General features: G+C 46.3%; 1 protein-coding gene across 1 annotated transcript; it reads left to right on the top strand.

Annotated features, from left to right (window-relative positions):
* The first annotated feature begins 1,192 nt into the window (after nt 1-1,192).
* usp46 (ubiquitin specific peptidase 46) lies at nt 1,193-16,884 on the top strand. The gene is made up of 9 exons (XM_031574377.2): nt 1,193-1,605; nt 5,035-5,115; nt 6,899-7,112; nt 11,564-11,823; nt 14,149-14,225; nt 14,501-14,584; nt 14,815-15,012; nt 15,892-15,970; nt 16,178-16,884. The coding sequence occupies exons 1-9, from the start codon at nt 1,570-1,572 to the stop codon at nt 16,277-16,279; spliced, it is 1,131 nt and encodes a 376-aa protein (XP_031430237.1). The 5' UTR covers nt 1,193-1,569; the 3' UTR covers nt 16,280-16,884.
* The last annotated feature ends 204 nt before the right edge of the window (nt 16,885-17,088 follow it).

Raw genomic sequence — 17,088 nt, 5'->3', positions numbered from 1 at the left:
TGACAGGGAGGTCTACTTAAAGGAGAAATGCGGAAGAGACCAAAAGGTTTAAAGGACTGAATCAATGAATGAATCAATGAATGAGTGCATGAATCAATGAATGAGTGTATGAATCAATGAATGAGTGCATGAATGGATGGGTGGATGAAAGCGTAAAGCAGATCATTCCCCATTGCTGATTGTTTTTCTGCTAGGATTATTTATTAATTATTTATTCAATGTCTTGAAAGTCATTAGGCCTACTGCAAAGATGCTGAAAACATGCTTTCACGTGCCTAGACATTTCCAAGCGCCGTTTATGACTTCAGGTTGTTAAAAGCATCCCCTGTGTTGTAGCATAAAACTCAGGACTGATATGAATCTATTTTTATTTCTGATGTGTCTATATTTGTGAGTGTATCTGATTGACTCTCTGTCTGTAGCCTATGGTTGTCTCTATGTAAATTGGGAAAATGCGAAAAGTGAAAAGAACAATTTTCGACAAAGCTTCCTGTTTCAGTAACAACTCTTTAGGGACACAAAAACGAACAGGTTGCAAAGGACATTTTATTCACTTACAATCACATTTTCAGAGACATTTCTCTATAAACAGTAAGTCATGAGACATAAGACATCACAACTGAATTGAATGAATCTGTGTCACCAGACAACAATACAAGTGCACTATATCCTGTCTATATTTTCCCAGAACTCCCATTAACATCTGAGTCTATTTAACATAATTAATAATCACACTGTAATGGATGTCAAACATTGAATGTCAAACTATGGATGTCAAACATTTTGTATTTTCTTTTTTATAGACATTTGTCTAATTTAAATGCTGTATTTTGATATAAGTATTTTATTTATTTATTGACAGTTTTCATCTCTCTATCAATTACACAGTCTTTGTTTTGATCGTAGAATTACATTCAAGTTGGCTACATCATCTGTCTGTAACATTAAAAAAAACTTTCCTGATCAAATCCTCAACATTCACTGTATAGTAAGACATCAGTAGATACTATATTGATGTTGAGGATCACACACCGTAACTTTAACAGTGAGTAGGAATTGTTTCCTGTTGTAAATTGTATTGGTCGCCACTTTAACTACCTTAGTCCATGTTTAGCTAGGATTGGCCTACTGACGCTGTCTTTCAAACTGGAACTTTCCTCCAGCATCTCCGGTATCTTTTCTCGTGAGTGGGCGGGGCATGTGAGGTCCTTACGCCTAGGATGTAATCCATTGCTAGCAACCTGCCGCTGCTAGCTGCTGATGTTTACTTTAAATACAGCCGTCATTTTCATCAAGGACATTTTAATTGTTAGCAAAAATGAACTAACTTAGCCTTATCACCTAAGACCGCTTTCTCTTTTGTTTTGTGCACGCAGCACATACCAACACATTGGCATTGCGAACGGCGAGGATTGACTGCTGTATAGCCGTGGCATTTGCATCTTTTTAAAACTGGGATTGCAGCCTGGCCCTTTGCCCGTGCTGCGAAACACATTTTTTACCATTGTCCTTTACTTGAAATAGTGTTTATTTCACAACGATGCGTGTGAGGGGGACCCTGTAAACTAAATGACTGTCAGAAATATCGCCTCCATTTGTAATATGGTGAGTAATACGTTGTCCTTTCAATTGTTAGCTAGCTCTTTGACCGGCTCCTGCCTTAGCAAAGCAGGTGATAATGTTCATGCCGTTTGGCCACAGCCAAACCCAAGGGATACAGATGTTCGCATCGACAAGGATGCGCAAGGGGAACGGTCTTCACAGGAAAGAAGACCTAGTGATACATTGATTGATTGAATTTGGGGCGGCCTAGTTGTGCTCGGCTGAAAATGCATGACCTACAGTGTTGTGTACACTGAAATGTTGCATGCAACATGTAAAATGTGACACACAGACTCTCCTGGAGGACCGTAGGAACCATCTGTCGTGGTCAAGAGTCAATGCGTGACGCGGGAGGCAGGAATTCAATCATGGTGTCAAGCAGCAGACGTTTTAAAAGAGCAGAAGTGGGTTAAGCTGTCCTCAAAGGGTCACCGGGTAAACGTGTGGGCGAAAGGACCAAGTACTTGTATTTGGTGTCTGCGGTGTTCATTTGCATTTTAAATGAGACCATACTGGAGGCACGTGCATCTGCAGTGAACGTTCTCTGGCGTTCAGTCACGTGTTGGAGGATCAGCTGAGAATGCTACTGTATGGTTACATATGTCCATGACGTCATACTACGAAGCCATTCTGTAGTAGCAAGCATTTCATGCTGCAATAGTCAAGCTCCATGACCTATATGCAGGACGGGTTACAACTAGTGCTGATTCTGTTTATGCATGATCTCCACAAGATCTCCACAAGAGCTCTCTTGGCTCTATAGAAAAGCTCGACCTTGTGTCGGTGTTGGTTTTGTTTTGCTGTCAAAGTGACCACTTGACTGCTAGGTATCTTGGTACCACTTACATTCTACAGAATTTCAAAAAAAGAAGTACCACCATCACTTCGATGGCTATCCCTGTGTACTGCTGATCTCCATAAATCCATAAACTACAACCCTGGAGACTAAAGTCATTTCTACAGCCTCTCACAGAATTGGCTCAGAGTACCTGACTCCTGCTTATGAGAGGCAGCAACACGTGGCAGTGCAGCAGGGACCTGTCTTAATCACAAATAATGACAACGAGTCATTTGACTGTGTGTGTGTGTGTGTGTGTGTGTGTGTGTGCCACCAGCACACTGTCTTAAGGCCTGAGTGCATGCCTATGATTGGCCTGTCTTAATCAGACATATTACAGATGAATTAAACTATGTGTGTGTCCCATAAATGTGCAAGGCTCCGTCCAGGAATGCGCTCCCCATTTGCCAGTGTTACATAAGCCCATGCCTGGGAGGGATTCGATGACTCTCTGCCCAGGTACCCGGTGCCGCTGCAGTGGTCGGTTGGCCAGGATATGGCCGTCTGGTCAGGGCAAGGAACGGGGACGCTGGCTCAGATGGTCCATTACTGGGCCATTATTACGAGTCAGTGCGGCGTTAATGCAGGGAAGTTAATGAGGCAATGATCAGAGGCTTAAGTGACTGAATATTGACCACTCTCCCACACAGCCCTCACGCACTGTGTGTGTGTGTGTGTGTGTGTGTGTGTGTGTGTGTGTGTGTGTGTGTGTGTCAGACAGGGTACCTGTGCCAATAAGTGTGGATTCAGTTAGATGGCAATGTCATTGCTAAGCAAAAGAGAGCTCAGGCTCCGATCTGCACAAATGGTTTTTGCTCCCACTGAAGCCTCAAGCCTCAAGCCTGTTTCAGGATCAGTCTGCGGCTCTCCATCTCCACATTTTCCACTTCTGAGCCTGAGCAGAAGTCCCAGAAACCGAGCAGCCATTCTGGGCTTCGGAGATGGCAAGAAGGAAACAAATGCTGTCATTTGAGGTCCAAAAGCATGTCATCCATAACATCTTTGATGTTCGGTTTTAGCAGCGACATGGCTTTTTCTTGTTTGGCTGTGGGAAGTCAGTGTTGGTTTTTTTGTGTGTACTCATAAGTGGCCTGTCACTGCTCTCAAAGAATCTGCAGGGTATTCAGATTTCAGCAGAGCAGTGGGGAAGGAAGGGGGGAGGGAGGGGGGGGGTAACGTTCCCATCAGCCAGACATTCAGATAGAGGACTTCCTGTCTTCAGACGAAGGCAGTGAACAGCTAAATGCACCATAACTCCATAATGGAGGGGGGCTTTGCTGTCAGTCATATGTCAGCCATCTGACACACAGTCAGGAGTTGTTTTGTTCCCTTCATAAAGGCCGACGTATCGTGTTCGCTGAAATCGTTGTGATGTTTGAGGCAATCAAGGCCACTCTGAGGGAACTTCATTATTGAAGTCCTTGAACTTCCTGTGCTCTCTGACAGATAATTGTCACATCAGTGTAGTCCTTGAGAAGCCCTCTCTCGCTCTCGCTCTTGCTCTCTCTCTTGCTCTCTCTCTCTCTCTCTCTCTCTCTCTCTCTCTCTCTCTGTCCATCTCCACTCTTTCTCTCTCTCTCTCTCTCTCTTAACAGTAGGTCAGTAGATTTATCGACTGTTTGACTTTTGTGATCCAAACCGGTTTGTGAAAGTCTGTGCAAACTGCTGAAGACTGTTCCTGCCCTGAATAACAGTCTCTAACCAGGCCTGCCACATGACTGCTGGTCTTGTTGGTCTTGTTGCTCATCTCGTGCTCTCCCCACTAATCTCGGGGAGCCTCACAGGCTGGCAAACCCACTCCTCGCTCCCCCCGTGCTCTAAAGGCAAGCCCACCATGCCCAAGTGCCCCATCCCTCCCCCCCCCACCACCACCCCTGCCTTGTGTCTGTGACTGTTTACACACGCAGGTGTCACGGGCGAAATACGGCCACCGCCAGACCCCTCTTGGATGTTTCCAGGATGCAGTCTGTCTTTCTGCTCCCGCTCGTGCCAGAGCAGCTCCTCGGGGCGACGTGGCTGTGACTCAGGGCTGAAGGGAACAGGCTGTACCCTCCTGTGTGGCACCCCTTCCCCATCCCATCCCATCCCATCCCACCCCATCCCACCCCACCGCCTGGGGCTGGCTGGCTGGCTGACTGGCTGGCTGACTGACTGACTGACTGACTGGCTGGCTGGCTGGCTGGCTGACTGGCTGGCTGACTGGCTGGCTGACTGACTGACTGGCTCACTGCTCACCTAGCCCAGTGTTTTTCCAGCGCGGCCAGTCACCGAAAGGGTTTTTCACCTATGTGTTTGAACAGCAGCAGTCGGCACGGCTTATAACATATTGGTAGCGCTGGTGTTTTTTTAGATAATTACGTGTGTGTGTGTGTGTGTGTGTGTGTGTGTGTGTGTGTGTGTGTGTGTGTGTGTGTGTGTGTGTGTGTGTGTGTGTGTGTGTGTGTGTGTGTGTGTGTGTGTGTGTGTGTGTGTGTGTTGCCTAAGAGTATGAGAAGGCATGGTGTTTTGATCATCTTGGCTAACATCATCACTGTTCTCTCTCTCTCTCTCTCTCTCTCTCTCTCTCTCTCTCTCTCTCTCTCTCTCTCTCTCAGGGCACCAATGCCTCTGCCCTGGAAAAAGACATTGGTCCGGAGCAGTTTCCCATTAATGAGCATTACTTTGGATTGGTCAATGTGAGTATCTATGCACTGTGCATCGGTGTAGGATCCACACCCTCTTTTCAACAAATGACAATCAGCTTTATTGACTGAAACAACATTTGATTTAAGTTCAAGCTGATGTCACATTTGCTTTGAGAGTTTTCTGCTACACTTGCTTAGATTTCATTGATGAGCACCCACCATGTGTTGACATGTCATGTGACTTTACTCGTATGCTTTTTGTCACTCTCTTTCTCCCCAGTATTTTTCCATGAAGGCTGACTTTTCATTGGTTTGGCCAGCGTTCTCTTGCGAGTCGTATTTCAGATATAGTGTCATTGATTTTTTTTTCTTCCTCATGCAGCTCAAATAATCGGAAAGGCTTTTGCGTGCTCATTTGAAAGGGGGATAACATTTCATCCTTGTGGTAACGTCGCCTTCCAAATGTTCTTACCCAAAGGCCATTCATCATTAACGGCCAGCACTCAAAACATCACAACAAGGCATGAGAGACAAACAAGTATCACCAAACCCGTGGGGAGGAAAAATTCAAAACGTTTCCCTCTTGGCCCTGAGACCTGCTCCTATTTCTGCAGAGTCAGCGCCCATAGAAAGTGAACAAGAAACCAGACGGAGTGGAGAAAATGGTTCCCTTTGAAACATCAGCCTTGTTTTCTCTCCGCGTGCTTCTTTCAAGGAAGCGACAGCCAAGAGCACCGACTCTCACTGGGTACCATACCACACAGTCGGGATGGAGTTCGGGAGGGAGTCGGGAGGCAGCCAAGCCTCTCTTGTTGGTTATCACAGGACTTCCATTCTTCACTGTCTCTGATGTTGTTTGTGTGGAGCGGGTAGAGGTGTTGGTTTTGGAGATGACCTATTTGTTTTTTTTGCTTTATTGTTTTTGGACTGTTGATCAAGCAGAGGCCTGACAGTAGGCTGTTGTGATGGTCTCGGTTGGGTCTTGAGTGCGGTTATGGAATAGAGAGCACAAAAGCACGGGTGTCCTTTTCAGAGCCCAGCGGTCAGAAACGGGTCACTTGGAACCACAACAACACCGGCGTCTCCCTGACAACGCACTGTTGATGTTCCTCTCTGGCCCGTCCATCGTTTGCTGTGAAACAGGTTATGTGTGTGTGTGTGTGTGTGTGTGCGTGTGTGTGTTTTTTTAATCAGTTGGGCACAGATTTCGGATTCCAAAACATATTATTCACCCCAATGTTTTCTATGCCTTTTTCAAATCCTCATTTTTCACCGTTCGGCGTATTTATGCTTGCGGAATAAACAATCTCTCTCCCCTGATGAGGGTGCTTATGTGTGCAGAGCCGTGTGTGTGTGTGAGCGCGTGTGTGTGTGTGTGTGTGCAGGCTCTCTACTGGGGTGGAGCCAGAAGGTCCCAGAAGGGGTCGGTGTTATCTGTCTTTTGTGGCCGTTTTAATTGGTGTCGAATTCCACCTGTCTGTGCAGACATGAAACAGGGCCTGGGCTGCCCCTTTGTTTGGCTCCTCACCGCGCCGCTTCCTTCGCCGTGTTTACCGTCCTCACCGCGCCGCTTCCTTCGCCGTGTTTACCGTCCTCACCGCGCCGCTTCCTTCGCCGTGTTTACCGAGGGAAAGGCACACCCAGAGCCTCACTAATCCACGATGAACGATGCACGCTTGCGCTCTGTCAAACACACTTGGCCTCACACTCTCTCTCTTTCTTTCTCTCTTGTTTTGTTCATTCTCTCTTTCTCTCTCCCTCTCCAACTACCCCCCCCCCCCCCCCCCCCCCCCCCCCTTTTTCTTCCTTTTGTTTTTGTCTTTCCCTCTCTCAGTTTGGGAACACGTGTTACTGTAACTCGGTGCTGCAGGCCCTCTACTTCTGCCGGCCGTTTCGGGAGAACGTGCTGGCCTACAAGGCCCAGCAGAAGAAGAAGGAGAACCTGCTCACGTGCCTGGCCGACCTCTTCCACAGCATCACCACGCAGAAGAAGAAGGTGGGCGTCATCCCGCCCAAGAAGTTCATCTCGCGCCTGCGCAAGGAGAATGGTGAGGGGGCCTCCACCACACAAACACACACACACACACACACACACACACACTTTTGTATTTCAATCTACCAGTCACATTTTGAGGTTATATTTTCTTTAACACTTTCTCTGGCACTTTTTTTTGACAGTTTCACGCACATAAAACACACACACACACACACACACATACACATGACCTGCTCAGAGGGGGCTAAAGGCATGGGCAGGTGCCCTGATCCTGGACTAGGGGTAAGAGTTATAAACCTGGTTTAACAGGCGTGGGTGAAGCCTCCTAGTGGATTATGGGGTAGGTGGGAGCTCTGGGGTACCTATAACAAGTGCAAGTCACTGATGAAGATGAAGAGTGAAGAGAGAGAGAGAGAGAGAGAGAAAGAAGGAGAAGGAATGGGAGCAGAGAGTGAGTGAGAGAGAGTGGGTGAGTGAGTGAAAGGGAGAGAGTGAAAAAGAGAAAGGGAGAGATTGAGTGAGTGAGTGAGTGAGTGAAAAAGAGAAAGGGAGAGAGTGAAAAAGAGAAAGGGAGAGAGAGTGAGAGAGGAGGGGAAGAGTATGCGGAGGGAGCTTTCTCTGATAGCCAGCGCTGCTGTCGGGGGAGAAAGAGAAAGAGAGATTGTTCTGCTGTCTGATTCTGGGCTGCTCTCCAGATGAATTAACAATGCCATGCTCTGTCAAAGCTGGGGTATGGTCAGCTGACAGAACCCCCCCCCCCACACACACACACACACACAGGTGGATATTGTCTCAGTGTGTGTGTGTGTGTGTGTGTGTGTGTGTGTGTGTGTGTGTGTGTGTGTGTGTGTGTGTGTGTGTGTGTGTGCCTGTATGCAGGGTTTTTCCTGCATAGAGAAAATTTGGGCGCGCGCCTAAGCCGTTTTCCCGAGCGCCTACAACAAATCCCGAGCGCCTAAGGCACCAAAAAAAGTCCGCGATAAAAAATAAATAAAAAAAAAGCTGTCATTCATGGCGCAATTCAGCTTAATGGTGTTTTGAGCCCTCACCGTCGACTTCAAGGCAGCAGCTTGTCCCACCTCCCACCCCCTGAGCCAATCATTGAAAAGAGGCTGCTCCAAGCTTGCCAGTTTAGAGAATACTTGGTTTGAATTTGAGATTTGAGCAAGCAACTTAATGTAGCTAGCTTTTAGCTGTTTTAAACCAAGGCACTTCAAAAATGTTGTTTACAACCTGCTTACAAATCTGGTTAAAACCACTAGTGAAGGTGTTTTAGAATAATATTAATGCCATATACAATAACTGACTTTATGTTAACACCACTAATTAATGTTAGCTGTCTAATTATTTGGCCCAATGCTAGCATGCTTCTACCGTAATTTGATTTTTAACCAAGGTAGCCTATTGTACTGCAAAATATTGATCGCGACCTGTTTACAAATCTGGTTAAAAAAATAAAGGTGACCTGTTATTTATAGATATGAATTATTTCGCTCAGGTGGTGGGATGCGCCTTCATCACGCGTGCAATGCATGTTCGAATATGGTCTCAATAGTATGTTTCAAGTATAGGCTACAGCCGAAACCTCGTTCTGTTTTGATCAATAGTAATCAAGTTGATAAGCGTGTCTTCTTGTCTGAACAATACGCAACTGTGAGGTGCGCGAATGGACAGAGCGGCCAACTGCCAATCACTCAACTTGCGTATGGATCCTGACTTCATCAGTCGGCGGTGATTTTGAGCATAACATTCCATTTTCAGTATTCATGGCTTTCAATGTATTACAATATCTGCTATGTTGAGGACCTACACAGGTGTAGGCTATTATTTGATTTGTTTACCCGTTTGAACGAGTACCAGTAGACCGCGGGTCCTCGGGAGAGGCAGACAACCGCATTGGTTTATCAATGAAAGCTCAGCTCGTTCGGAGGTGTGGGGATATATTTGTGTTGCATCTCGAATTAATATTATCATTGATAAACCGGTGCGGTTGTAAACTGTCGTTCCGCTGCGAGGGCCAGCCCGACGTGCACGAATACACCTGTACAAATGCAAATGAAATGTCCACTCAAAATGCTGACAAAAGTTTGATTTCCAACGCAGCCTCCATCGGTGGGCCAATAGAAGTTAAACACACTATTAAACATATTTGTGGACAGTTTTTAATAATAAAAACAAAAATAATGGTATGTAGGTTTGTATAATAAAAATGAATAGTAATAATAGATAAACTTGATTTTCATAATTTGTGTGTTCCATTTCTGACCACTGGTTAGTTCTAGATTCTATTGATATACATTTCAGTAGTTTGCATATATATGTAAAGAGGTAAACCTTAATAATCTTTGAACCATACATGATAGCACCATGGGGCTTGGACTATTGTCAATCTATTTGAATCTAAAGTGGAAGCAAAATGATTTCCTGAAGCATATCCTCATTATTTATGAAATGGTAAAATGTAAGCTACCAGGTGACATGGTAACACAGACTGCGCGCGCAGCGCGCACATTTTTTTTTGGAGCACCGAAGACCCATTTTGACCCAGGAAAAACCCTGGCTCCACTTTGCACATGGCTAGAGTTTAGTGGACTGTTGTGTCTTGCCGGAAAAAAAACAAAAACAAATGTAGATCCTAATTTTAGACATTTGAGGGGGGGGGGGAGAAAGAAGAAGAAAAAAAAAGTATCTTTCATTAGGGAGTGCTTTGAATGAGGCTCTGGGTCAGATCAAAGACCATCCAGTCAAATTCAGTCCCCACCTTCCCCGAGCTCACGCCGAGAGCATACGCAAATGCAGCAGGAATAACATCACACACACACACACACATATACACACACACACACACACATATATACACATACACACACACACACACACACACAGGCAGAAAGGCAAACAGAGAGGCAACAGTAGGCAGACAGACAGATAAACAGACACACAGACAGACAGATATACAGACAGGTGTATAAACAGACACACAGACAGACAGAGAGACAGATATACAGATACACAGACAGGGAGCACCGAAGTCCCATTTTGACCCAGGAAAAACCCTGGTATGCATATCTATGAGCTCACCTGTGGCTTTGCTGCTACTCAAAAGTATCTGTGTATCCAAGTCGGTCAGTACTGTATGTATACTGTATATTCAACCCCTCCTTTACACTCATACACACACACACACACACACTTTTCCCTCTTCCTTGGGTGCACACAACATTGTCTCTGTGTATATATATTGTGTGTGTATCCACATGCAAACTTTTCTTGCAGTTCATCCCTGAATCCGTTCTTCCCTTCTACATACACACACACACACACACACACACATGCACTGTTGCATATTTGTGTTTACCCAAGTGTGTTTAGAGCAGTGTTTCTCAAAGTGTGGGGCGCAGAGACGTGACAGGTGGGGCGCAATGAACGGGAGATTTATATTGTTTCTATGGCAATGCTTTCCTTTATAGACAATAGCTTTTGATTGACGTCAGCTAAATAAGATGCTATTTGTTATTACTTGAGGTTATTTCAATAATTGACAATTTTAAGCTTGGCCTACCATTTTATGGTTGCGATGAGGGACAGGTGGGGCTTGAAAAGGCCCCCTTGTTCAAAGTGGGGAATGACAGAAAAAGTTTGAGAACCACTGGTTTAGAGTGTGTGTGTTTGCACACTTAACGCAGCCCTCTCCCTCCTTCCCTCAGACCTGTTTGATAACTACATGCAGCAGGACGCTCACGAGTTCCTCAACTACCTGCTGAACACGCTGGTGTGTGTGTGTGTGTGTGTGTGTGTGTGTTTGCACACTTAACGCAGCCCTCTCCCTCCTTCCCTCAGACCTGTTTGATAACTACATGCAGCAGGACGCTCACGAGTTCCTCAACTACCTGCTGAACACGCTGGTGTGTGTGTGTGTGTGTGTGTGTGTGTTTGCACACCTAACGCAGCCCTCTCCCTCCTTCCCTCAGACCTGTTTGATAACTACATGCAGCAGGACGCTCACGAGTTCCTCAACTACCTGCTGAACACGCTGGTGTGTGTGTGTGTGTGTGTGTGTGTGTTTGCACACCTAACGCAGCCCTCTCCCTCCTTCCCTCAGACCTGTTTGATAACTACATGCAGCAGGACGCACACGAGTTCCTCAACTACCTGCTGAACACGCTGGTGTGTGTGTGTGTGTGTGTGTGTGTGTGTGTGTGTGTGTTTGCACACCTAACGCAGCCCTCTCCCTCCTTCCCTCAGACCTGTTTGATAACTACATGCAGCAGGACGCTCACGAGTTCCTCAACTACCTGCTGAACACGCTGGTGTGTGTGTATGTGTGTGTGTGTGTTTGCACACCTAACGCAGCCCTCTCCCTCCTTCCCTCAGACCTGTTTGATAACTACATGCAGCAGGACGCTCACGAGTTCCTCAACTACCTGCTGAACACGCTGGTGTGTGTGTATGTGTGTGTGTGTGTTTGCACACCTAACGCAGCCCTCTCCCTCCTTCCCTCAGACCTGTTTGATAACTACATGCAGCAGGACGCTCACGAGTTCCTCAACTACCTGCTGAACACGGTGGCCGACATCCTGCAGGAGGAGAAGAAGCAGGAGAGGCACAACGGGCGCCCGAAGAACAACGGCACCGCCGTCGCCAACGACAACGCCGCAAACGCAGCCGACGCCGACAACAACAAGGCGGCCGAGCCCACGTGGGTGCACGACATCTTTCAGGGCACGCTGACCAATGAGACACGCTGCCTGAACTGCGAGACGGTGAGAGGCAGGAGTGTGTGTTTGGAGCAGGAATGGAATTGTGTGTGTGTGCGCGCATGTGTGTGTCCGTGCCCATGGGTGTGTGTGTGTGTGTGTGTGTGTATGCGTGTGTGCATTGGTGTTTTTGTGTGTGGGGGGGTCTGTGTGTATGTGTATGTGTATATTGCTGTATATGTGTGTGTGTGTGTAAAGAGAGACGTGTGTGACTTTTTGTGATGCATGTGGCGTTGGTAGTCCGGTTGTAGAGCTGATCCCTTTTCACCTGCCTCAGCACTACAGGTTTCATTTTCACGTTCACATTATTTTCTTTTTTCTACTTTTTTCTTCTGTCAATCTTTCTTCATTTATTCTCCTTTCATTCATTTCACGTCCTCTCCTTCTCTCCCAGTCTGTGATGTGACAGGATTTGATGCGACAGTTTAGTTGTTTTTTTGTGAAAAACAATCTCTATCTGTGTGTGTGTGTGTGTGTGTGTGTGTGTGTGTGTGTGTGTGTGTGTGTGTGTGTGTGTGTGTGTGTGTGTGTGTGTGTGTGTGTGTGTGTGTGTGTGTGTGTGTGTGTGTGTGTGTGTGTGTGTGAGAGAGAGAGTGAGAGTTCACTTGCGGGAAGCTTGTTGTGCGTCACACTTGCTTGAGCTTACGTTCTCAGATTATCCCCACCCACACACACTGATTCATAAACACACACACTCAACCCTCTTGAGAGCTGCACCCCTATCAGCACATCAAAGACACTACTGTTGTGTGTGTGTGAGCGTATGTGCGTGTGTGTGTGTGTGTGTGTGTGAGCGTGTGTGTGTGTGTGTGAGCGTGTGTGTGTGTGTGTGAGCGAATGTGTGTGTGTGAGCGAATGTGTGTGTGTGAGCGTGTGTGTGTGTGTGAGCGTATGAGTGAGCGTATGTATGTGTGAGCGTATGTGTGTGTGAGCGTATGTGTGAGCGCGTGTGTGTGTGTGTGTGTGTGAGCGTATGTGTGTGTGAGCACGTCTCGTTCTCCAGCCCTGAGTTCAGTATGGGGAGAGCTGTCATTCTCAGAGAGACAGTGGTTGTGTTGATGTGTGTGTGTTGAAGTATCGTCATATAAGTCTGCAGTCATTACATACTTGCTGAAAGTATTCCATGCATGTACTGGTGAAAGTATGTTGAAGATAGGGCTGAACGATTTGGGAAAATAATCTAATTGCGATTTTTTACCAAAATATTGCGATTGCGATTCGATATGCGAATTTTTTTTTATCCTCTTTTTTTAAATGATTTAAATATGACCAACACAATATTAGATACATTTAGTGTAAAATATTCTTTCCCACATTTTACATTTTTAATCTAACTGCTCATTACAGAAACAAAAACAACAAATCGGTGGCTTTGCCACTGTGCATTTAAGTAATTTAAAAAAAGGAATTTTAAGTATAAACACTAGGCATGCACTTTTTAAACACTGTGTGCAAAATGTATCATCTTAAAAAAAAAAAAAAATTATTTAATTTTTTTTTTTTTGTGACCACGTTTTTTAATCGTGAACGTTGCGGTTAGAAAATCGCGTTCTATCATATCGCGATTAAATCGCAAATACAATTAATCGTTCAGCCCTAGTTGAAGAGGTACATTTTAAATGAATGCATCTGATCATTAATAATGAAGGGAAATCCTTTTACGTGTGTGTGTGTGTGAGAGCCTATGTGAGCGTGTGTGTGTTTGTGTGAGCGTGTGTGTGTTTGTGTGAGCATATGTGTGTGTGAGCGTGTGTGCGTGTGTGCAGGCTCTTTGCTGGGGTGGAGCCAGAAGGTCCCAGAAGGGGTCGGTGTTATCTGTCTTTTGTGGCCGTTTTAATTGGCGTCGGATTCCACCTGTCTGTGCAGACATGAAACAGGGCCTGGGCTGCCCCTTTGTTTGGCTCCTCACCGCGCCGCTTCCTTCGCCGTGTTTACCGTCCTCACCGCGCCGCTTCCTTGCCGTGTTTACCGTCCTCACCGCGCCGCTTCCTTCGCCGTGTTTACCGCCTTCACCGCGCCACTTCCTTCGGCTTGTTTACCGTCCTCACCGCGCCACTTCCTTCGGCTTGTTTACCGAGGGAAAGGCACACCCAGAGCCTCACTAATCCACAATGAACGATGCACTCTTGCGCTCTGTCAAACGTGTGTGTGTGTTTTGATGTATTCATAAATTCAGTGTGAAAAGACAGAGAAACAGGTGCAACCATGAGCGGATCCCTTCCACCAGGTCAAACACACACACACTCGCACACACACACACACTCACATGCTCGTGTATATGTACGCACACATACACACACTCACCTATGCCTTCTTCATATTGTTCTACAGGTCAGCAGCAAAGATGAGGACTTCCTTGATCTGTCTGTGGACGTGGAGCAGAACACATCAATAACACACTGCCTCAGGTACACAGACACACACACACACACAGACACACACACACACAGACACACACACAGACACACACACACACAGACAGACACACACAGAGACACACACAGACACACACACACACACACACACAGACACACAAAAAACACACACACACAGACACACACACAGACACACACACACACACAGACACACACACAGACACAGACACACACACAGACACACACACACACACACACACAGACAGACAGAGTGTTTCTGAAGTGTATTCTATCATGTTTCCATGCAGGGACTTCAGTAATACAGAGACTCTGTGCAGTGAGTATAAATACTACTGTGAAGCATGCTGCAGCAAACAGGAGGCCCAAAAAAGGTTTGTGTGTGTGTGTGTGTGTGTGTGTTGAAGAGAGACTTAGAAAGAAAGAGACTGAATGAATGTGTGTTATTAAGGTTTGTGTGTGTGTGTGTGTTGAAGAGAGACTTAGAAAGAAAGAGACTGAATGAATGTGTGTTATTAAGGTTTGTGTGTGTGTGTGTGTGTGCGTGTGTGTGCGTGTGTGTGCGCGCGTGTGTGTGTGTGTGTGTGTGTGTGTGTGTGTGTAGGATGCGTGTCAAGAAGCTGCCCATGATCCTGGCCCTGCACCTGAAGCGCTTTAAGTACATGGAGCAGCTGCACCGCTACACCAAGCTGTCCTACCGCGTGGTCTTCCCCCTGGAGCTGCGCCTCTTCAACACCTCCGGAGACGCCGTCAACCTCGACCGCATGTACGACCTGGTGGCCGTGGTGGTCCACTGTGGCAGGTAGGCAGAGAGAGACACAAGCGCGCACACACACACACACACATATTGTCTCTGGATGTATGGTATGCACACACACACAGACACACACACAAGCACACATACACACAGACACACACACACACACACACACAGGTGGACATGGTCTCTGGATCCATTCACAGTCACCTGGCAGCTGTTGTGGTCTACTGCCACAGATACACACACACATCTTTACACACATACATAGAGCACAAATACACACGTCATGTGATGGTTCACGGTGGCAGCTTTGCACATTTATTTATGCACACATTCAACACATGCTCATATAGGCCTACTCTCTCAAAACTTGTTGACCATGGTCTGCTTCAAGTATGCACAGACATGTATAAACATACTCACACACACACACACACACACACACACACACATTGCATTGGCAGTCATACAGAAAGCATGTGCTTGTTTATAGACACACATACCATTAGAGAAATATTATGGCCACTGGCTCCATTAGTTGTGTTTTACTACTCGTACAGTGTGTGCCCAAAACACACTACTCCTCACGCTCCGACACAGGAGTCATGTGTTCACACTCCATCAGGTTAAGTCACACACACCGAGTGTGTGTGTCCTGTGTTCTGGCTCCATCAGGTGACGTACACACACCGAGTGTGTGTGTGTGTCGTGTTCTGGCTCCATCAGGTGACGTACACACACCGAGTGTGTGTGTGTCCACTGTGTGTTGGGTTCATGCTCGTGCCCTGGGGAACACCTGCTAGTTGTCACACATTTTTCTCAATGGTCCTGACTGCTTGTAGACAGGGTTCTTTTTTTCGTAAACACATAGAAGTATTTTATGAACGTGTGTGTCTGTGTGTGTGTGTTTGTGTCTGTCAGTGGGCCGAACAGAGGACACTACATCACCATAGTGAAGAGCCACGGCTTCTGGCTTCTGTTTGATGACGACATAGTGGAGGTATGTACCCCACATCAAATGTGTTTGTGTCTGACGGAGTTTGGATGAGTCACTCAATGCATCTCATGCTTAACTGCTTAACTTTGATCTCTTTCTCTCTCTTTCTCTCTCTCTCTTTCTCTTTTTTTCTCTCTCTCTTTCTCTCTCTCCTTCTCTTTCTTTCTCTCTCTCTCTTTCTTTCTCTCTCTCTCTCTTTCAATCTTGTAGAAAATCGATGCGCAGGCCATTGAGGAATTCTATGGCTTGACCTCTGACATTTCCAAAAATTCAGAGTCTGGATATATTCTCTTTTACCAGTCCAGGGAATAACAAACACAAGAGGAAGAAAGTAAGCGGGATGAAGAGAAAGAGAAAGAGAGAGAGAGAGAGAGAGAGAGAGAGAGAGAGTGTGCTCACACAGAGGGAGGGAGGGGAAAGGAACCCAAACGAGTTGACTTGGATATTGACCACAACCCCTTAATCCTAATCCCTCTCCTTCCTCTCCTGAGTGCCTCTTCCACCCAAACTGTGTGCCAATAACTCAGCCACTTCCTCCCTCTTAACCTGCCAACACTACATTTCCCACAATCCCTTGTCTCCACACCCATGAAATGTTGGGAGTTTTTTTTTTTTTTCATTTAGTTCCTTCTTTTCTTTCTCTTCATTATTCATTATTCACCTGCATTTGAATGGCACTTTAGAACAAATATCAAATGACAGAGAAAGGTATTTGGGTGAAAAACCAACTATCCACCTATCCATGAAGAGAGTTCGCCACGCCAACTGCCCTGAGCCCAAAGGGGGATCTCTCTCTCTCTCTCCGTTACCGGAGGCGTGTCTGTTCTTGGGCTGCTCTTCCACAGGAAAACATAGCAAGAAATCTCATTTTTATATTTATATATGGTGTGTGTGTGTGTGTGTGTGTGTGTGTGTGTGTGTGTGTGTGTGTGTGTGTGTGTGTGTGTGTGTGTGTGTGTGTGTGTGTGTGTGTGTGTGTGTGTGTGTGTGTGTGTGTGTGTGTGTGTGTGTGTGTGTGTGTGTGTGTGTGTGTGCTCTCAAAGGCCCAGTGCTCTCAAAGTGCTCTCAAAGGCCCAGCTTTTTACATATCGATAACAGTCTCTCTATCAGGCTAGGAGGCA

This window comes from Clupea harengus, chromosome 10 (assembly GCF_900700415.2).
Source record: "Clupea harengus chromosome 10, Ch_v2.0.2, whole genome shotgun sequence".
Classification (NCBI taxonomy): Eukaryota; Metazoa; Chordata; class Actinopteri; order Clupeiformes; family Clupeidae; genus Clupea; species Clupea harengus.
The sequence above is the reverse complement of the archived record's forward strand: the minus strand, read 5'-3'. Positions and strand labels throughout refer to the sequence as shown.

Excerpts from the sequence above, each read along its gene's own strand:
- usp46 (XM_031574377.2), top strand. The coding sequence starts at position 1,570 with ATGACTGTCAGAAATATCGCCTCCATTTGTAATATG. Across the intron at positions 1,606-5,034 it reads TCGCCTCCATTTGTAATATG|GGCACCAATGCCTCTGCCCT; the intron begins GTGAGTAATACG and ends TCTCTCTCTCAG. Across the intron at positions 14,226-14,500 it reads TCAATAACACACTGCCTCAG|GGACTTCAGTAATACAGAGA; the intron begins GTACACAGACAC and ends GTTTCCATGCAG.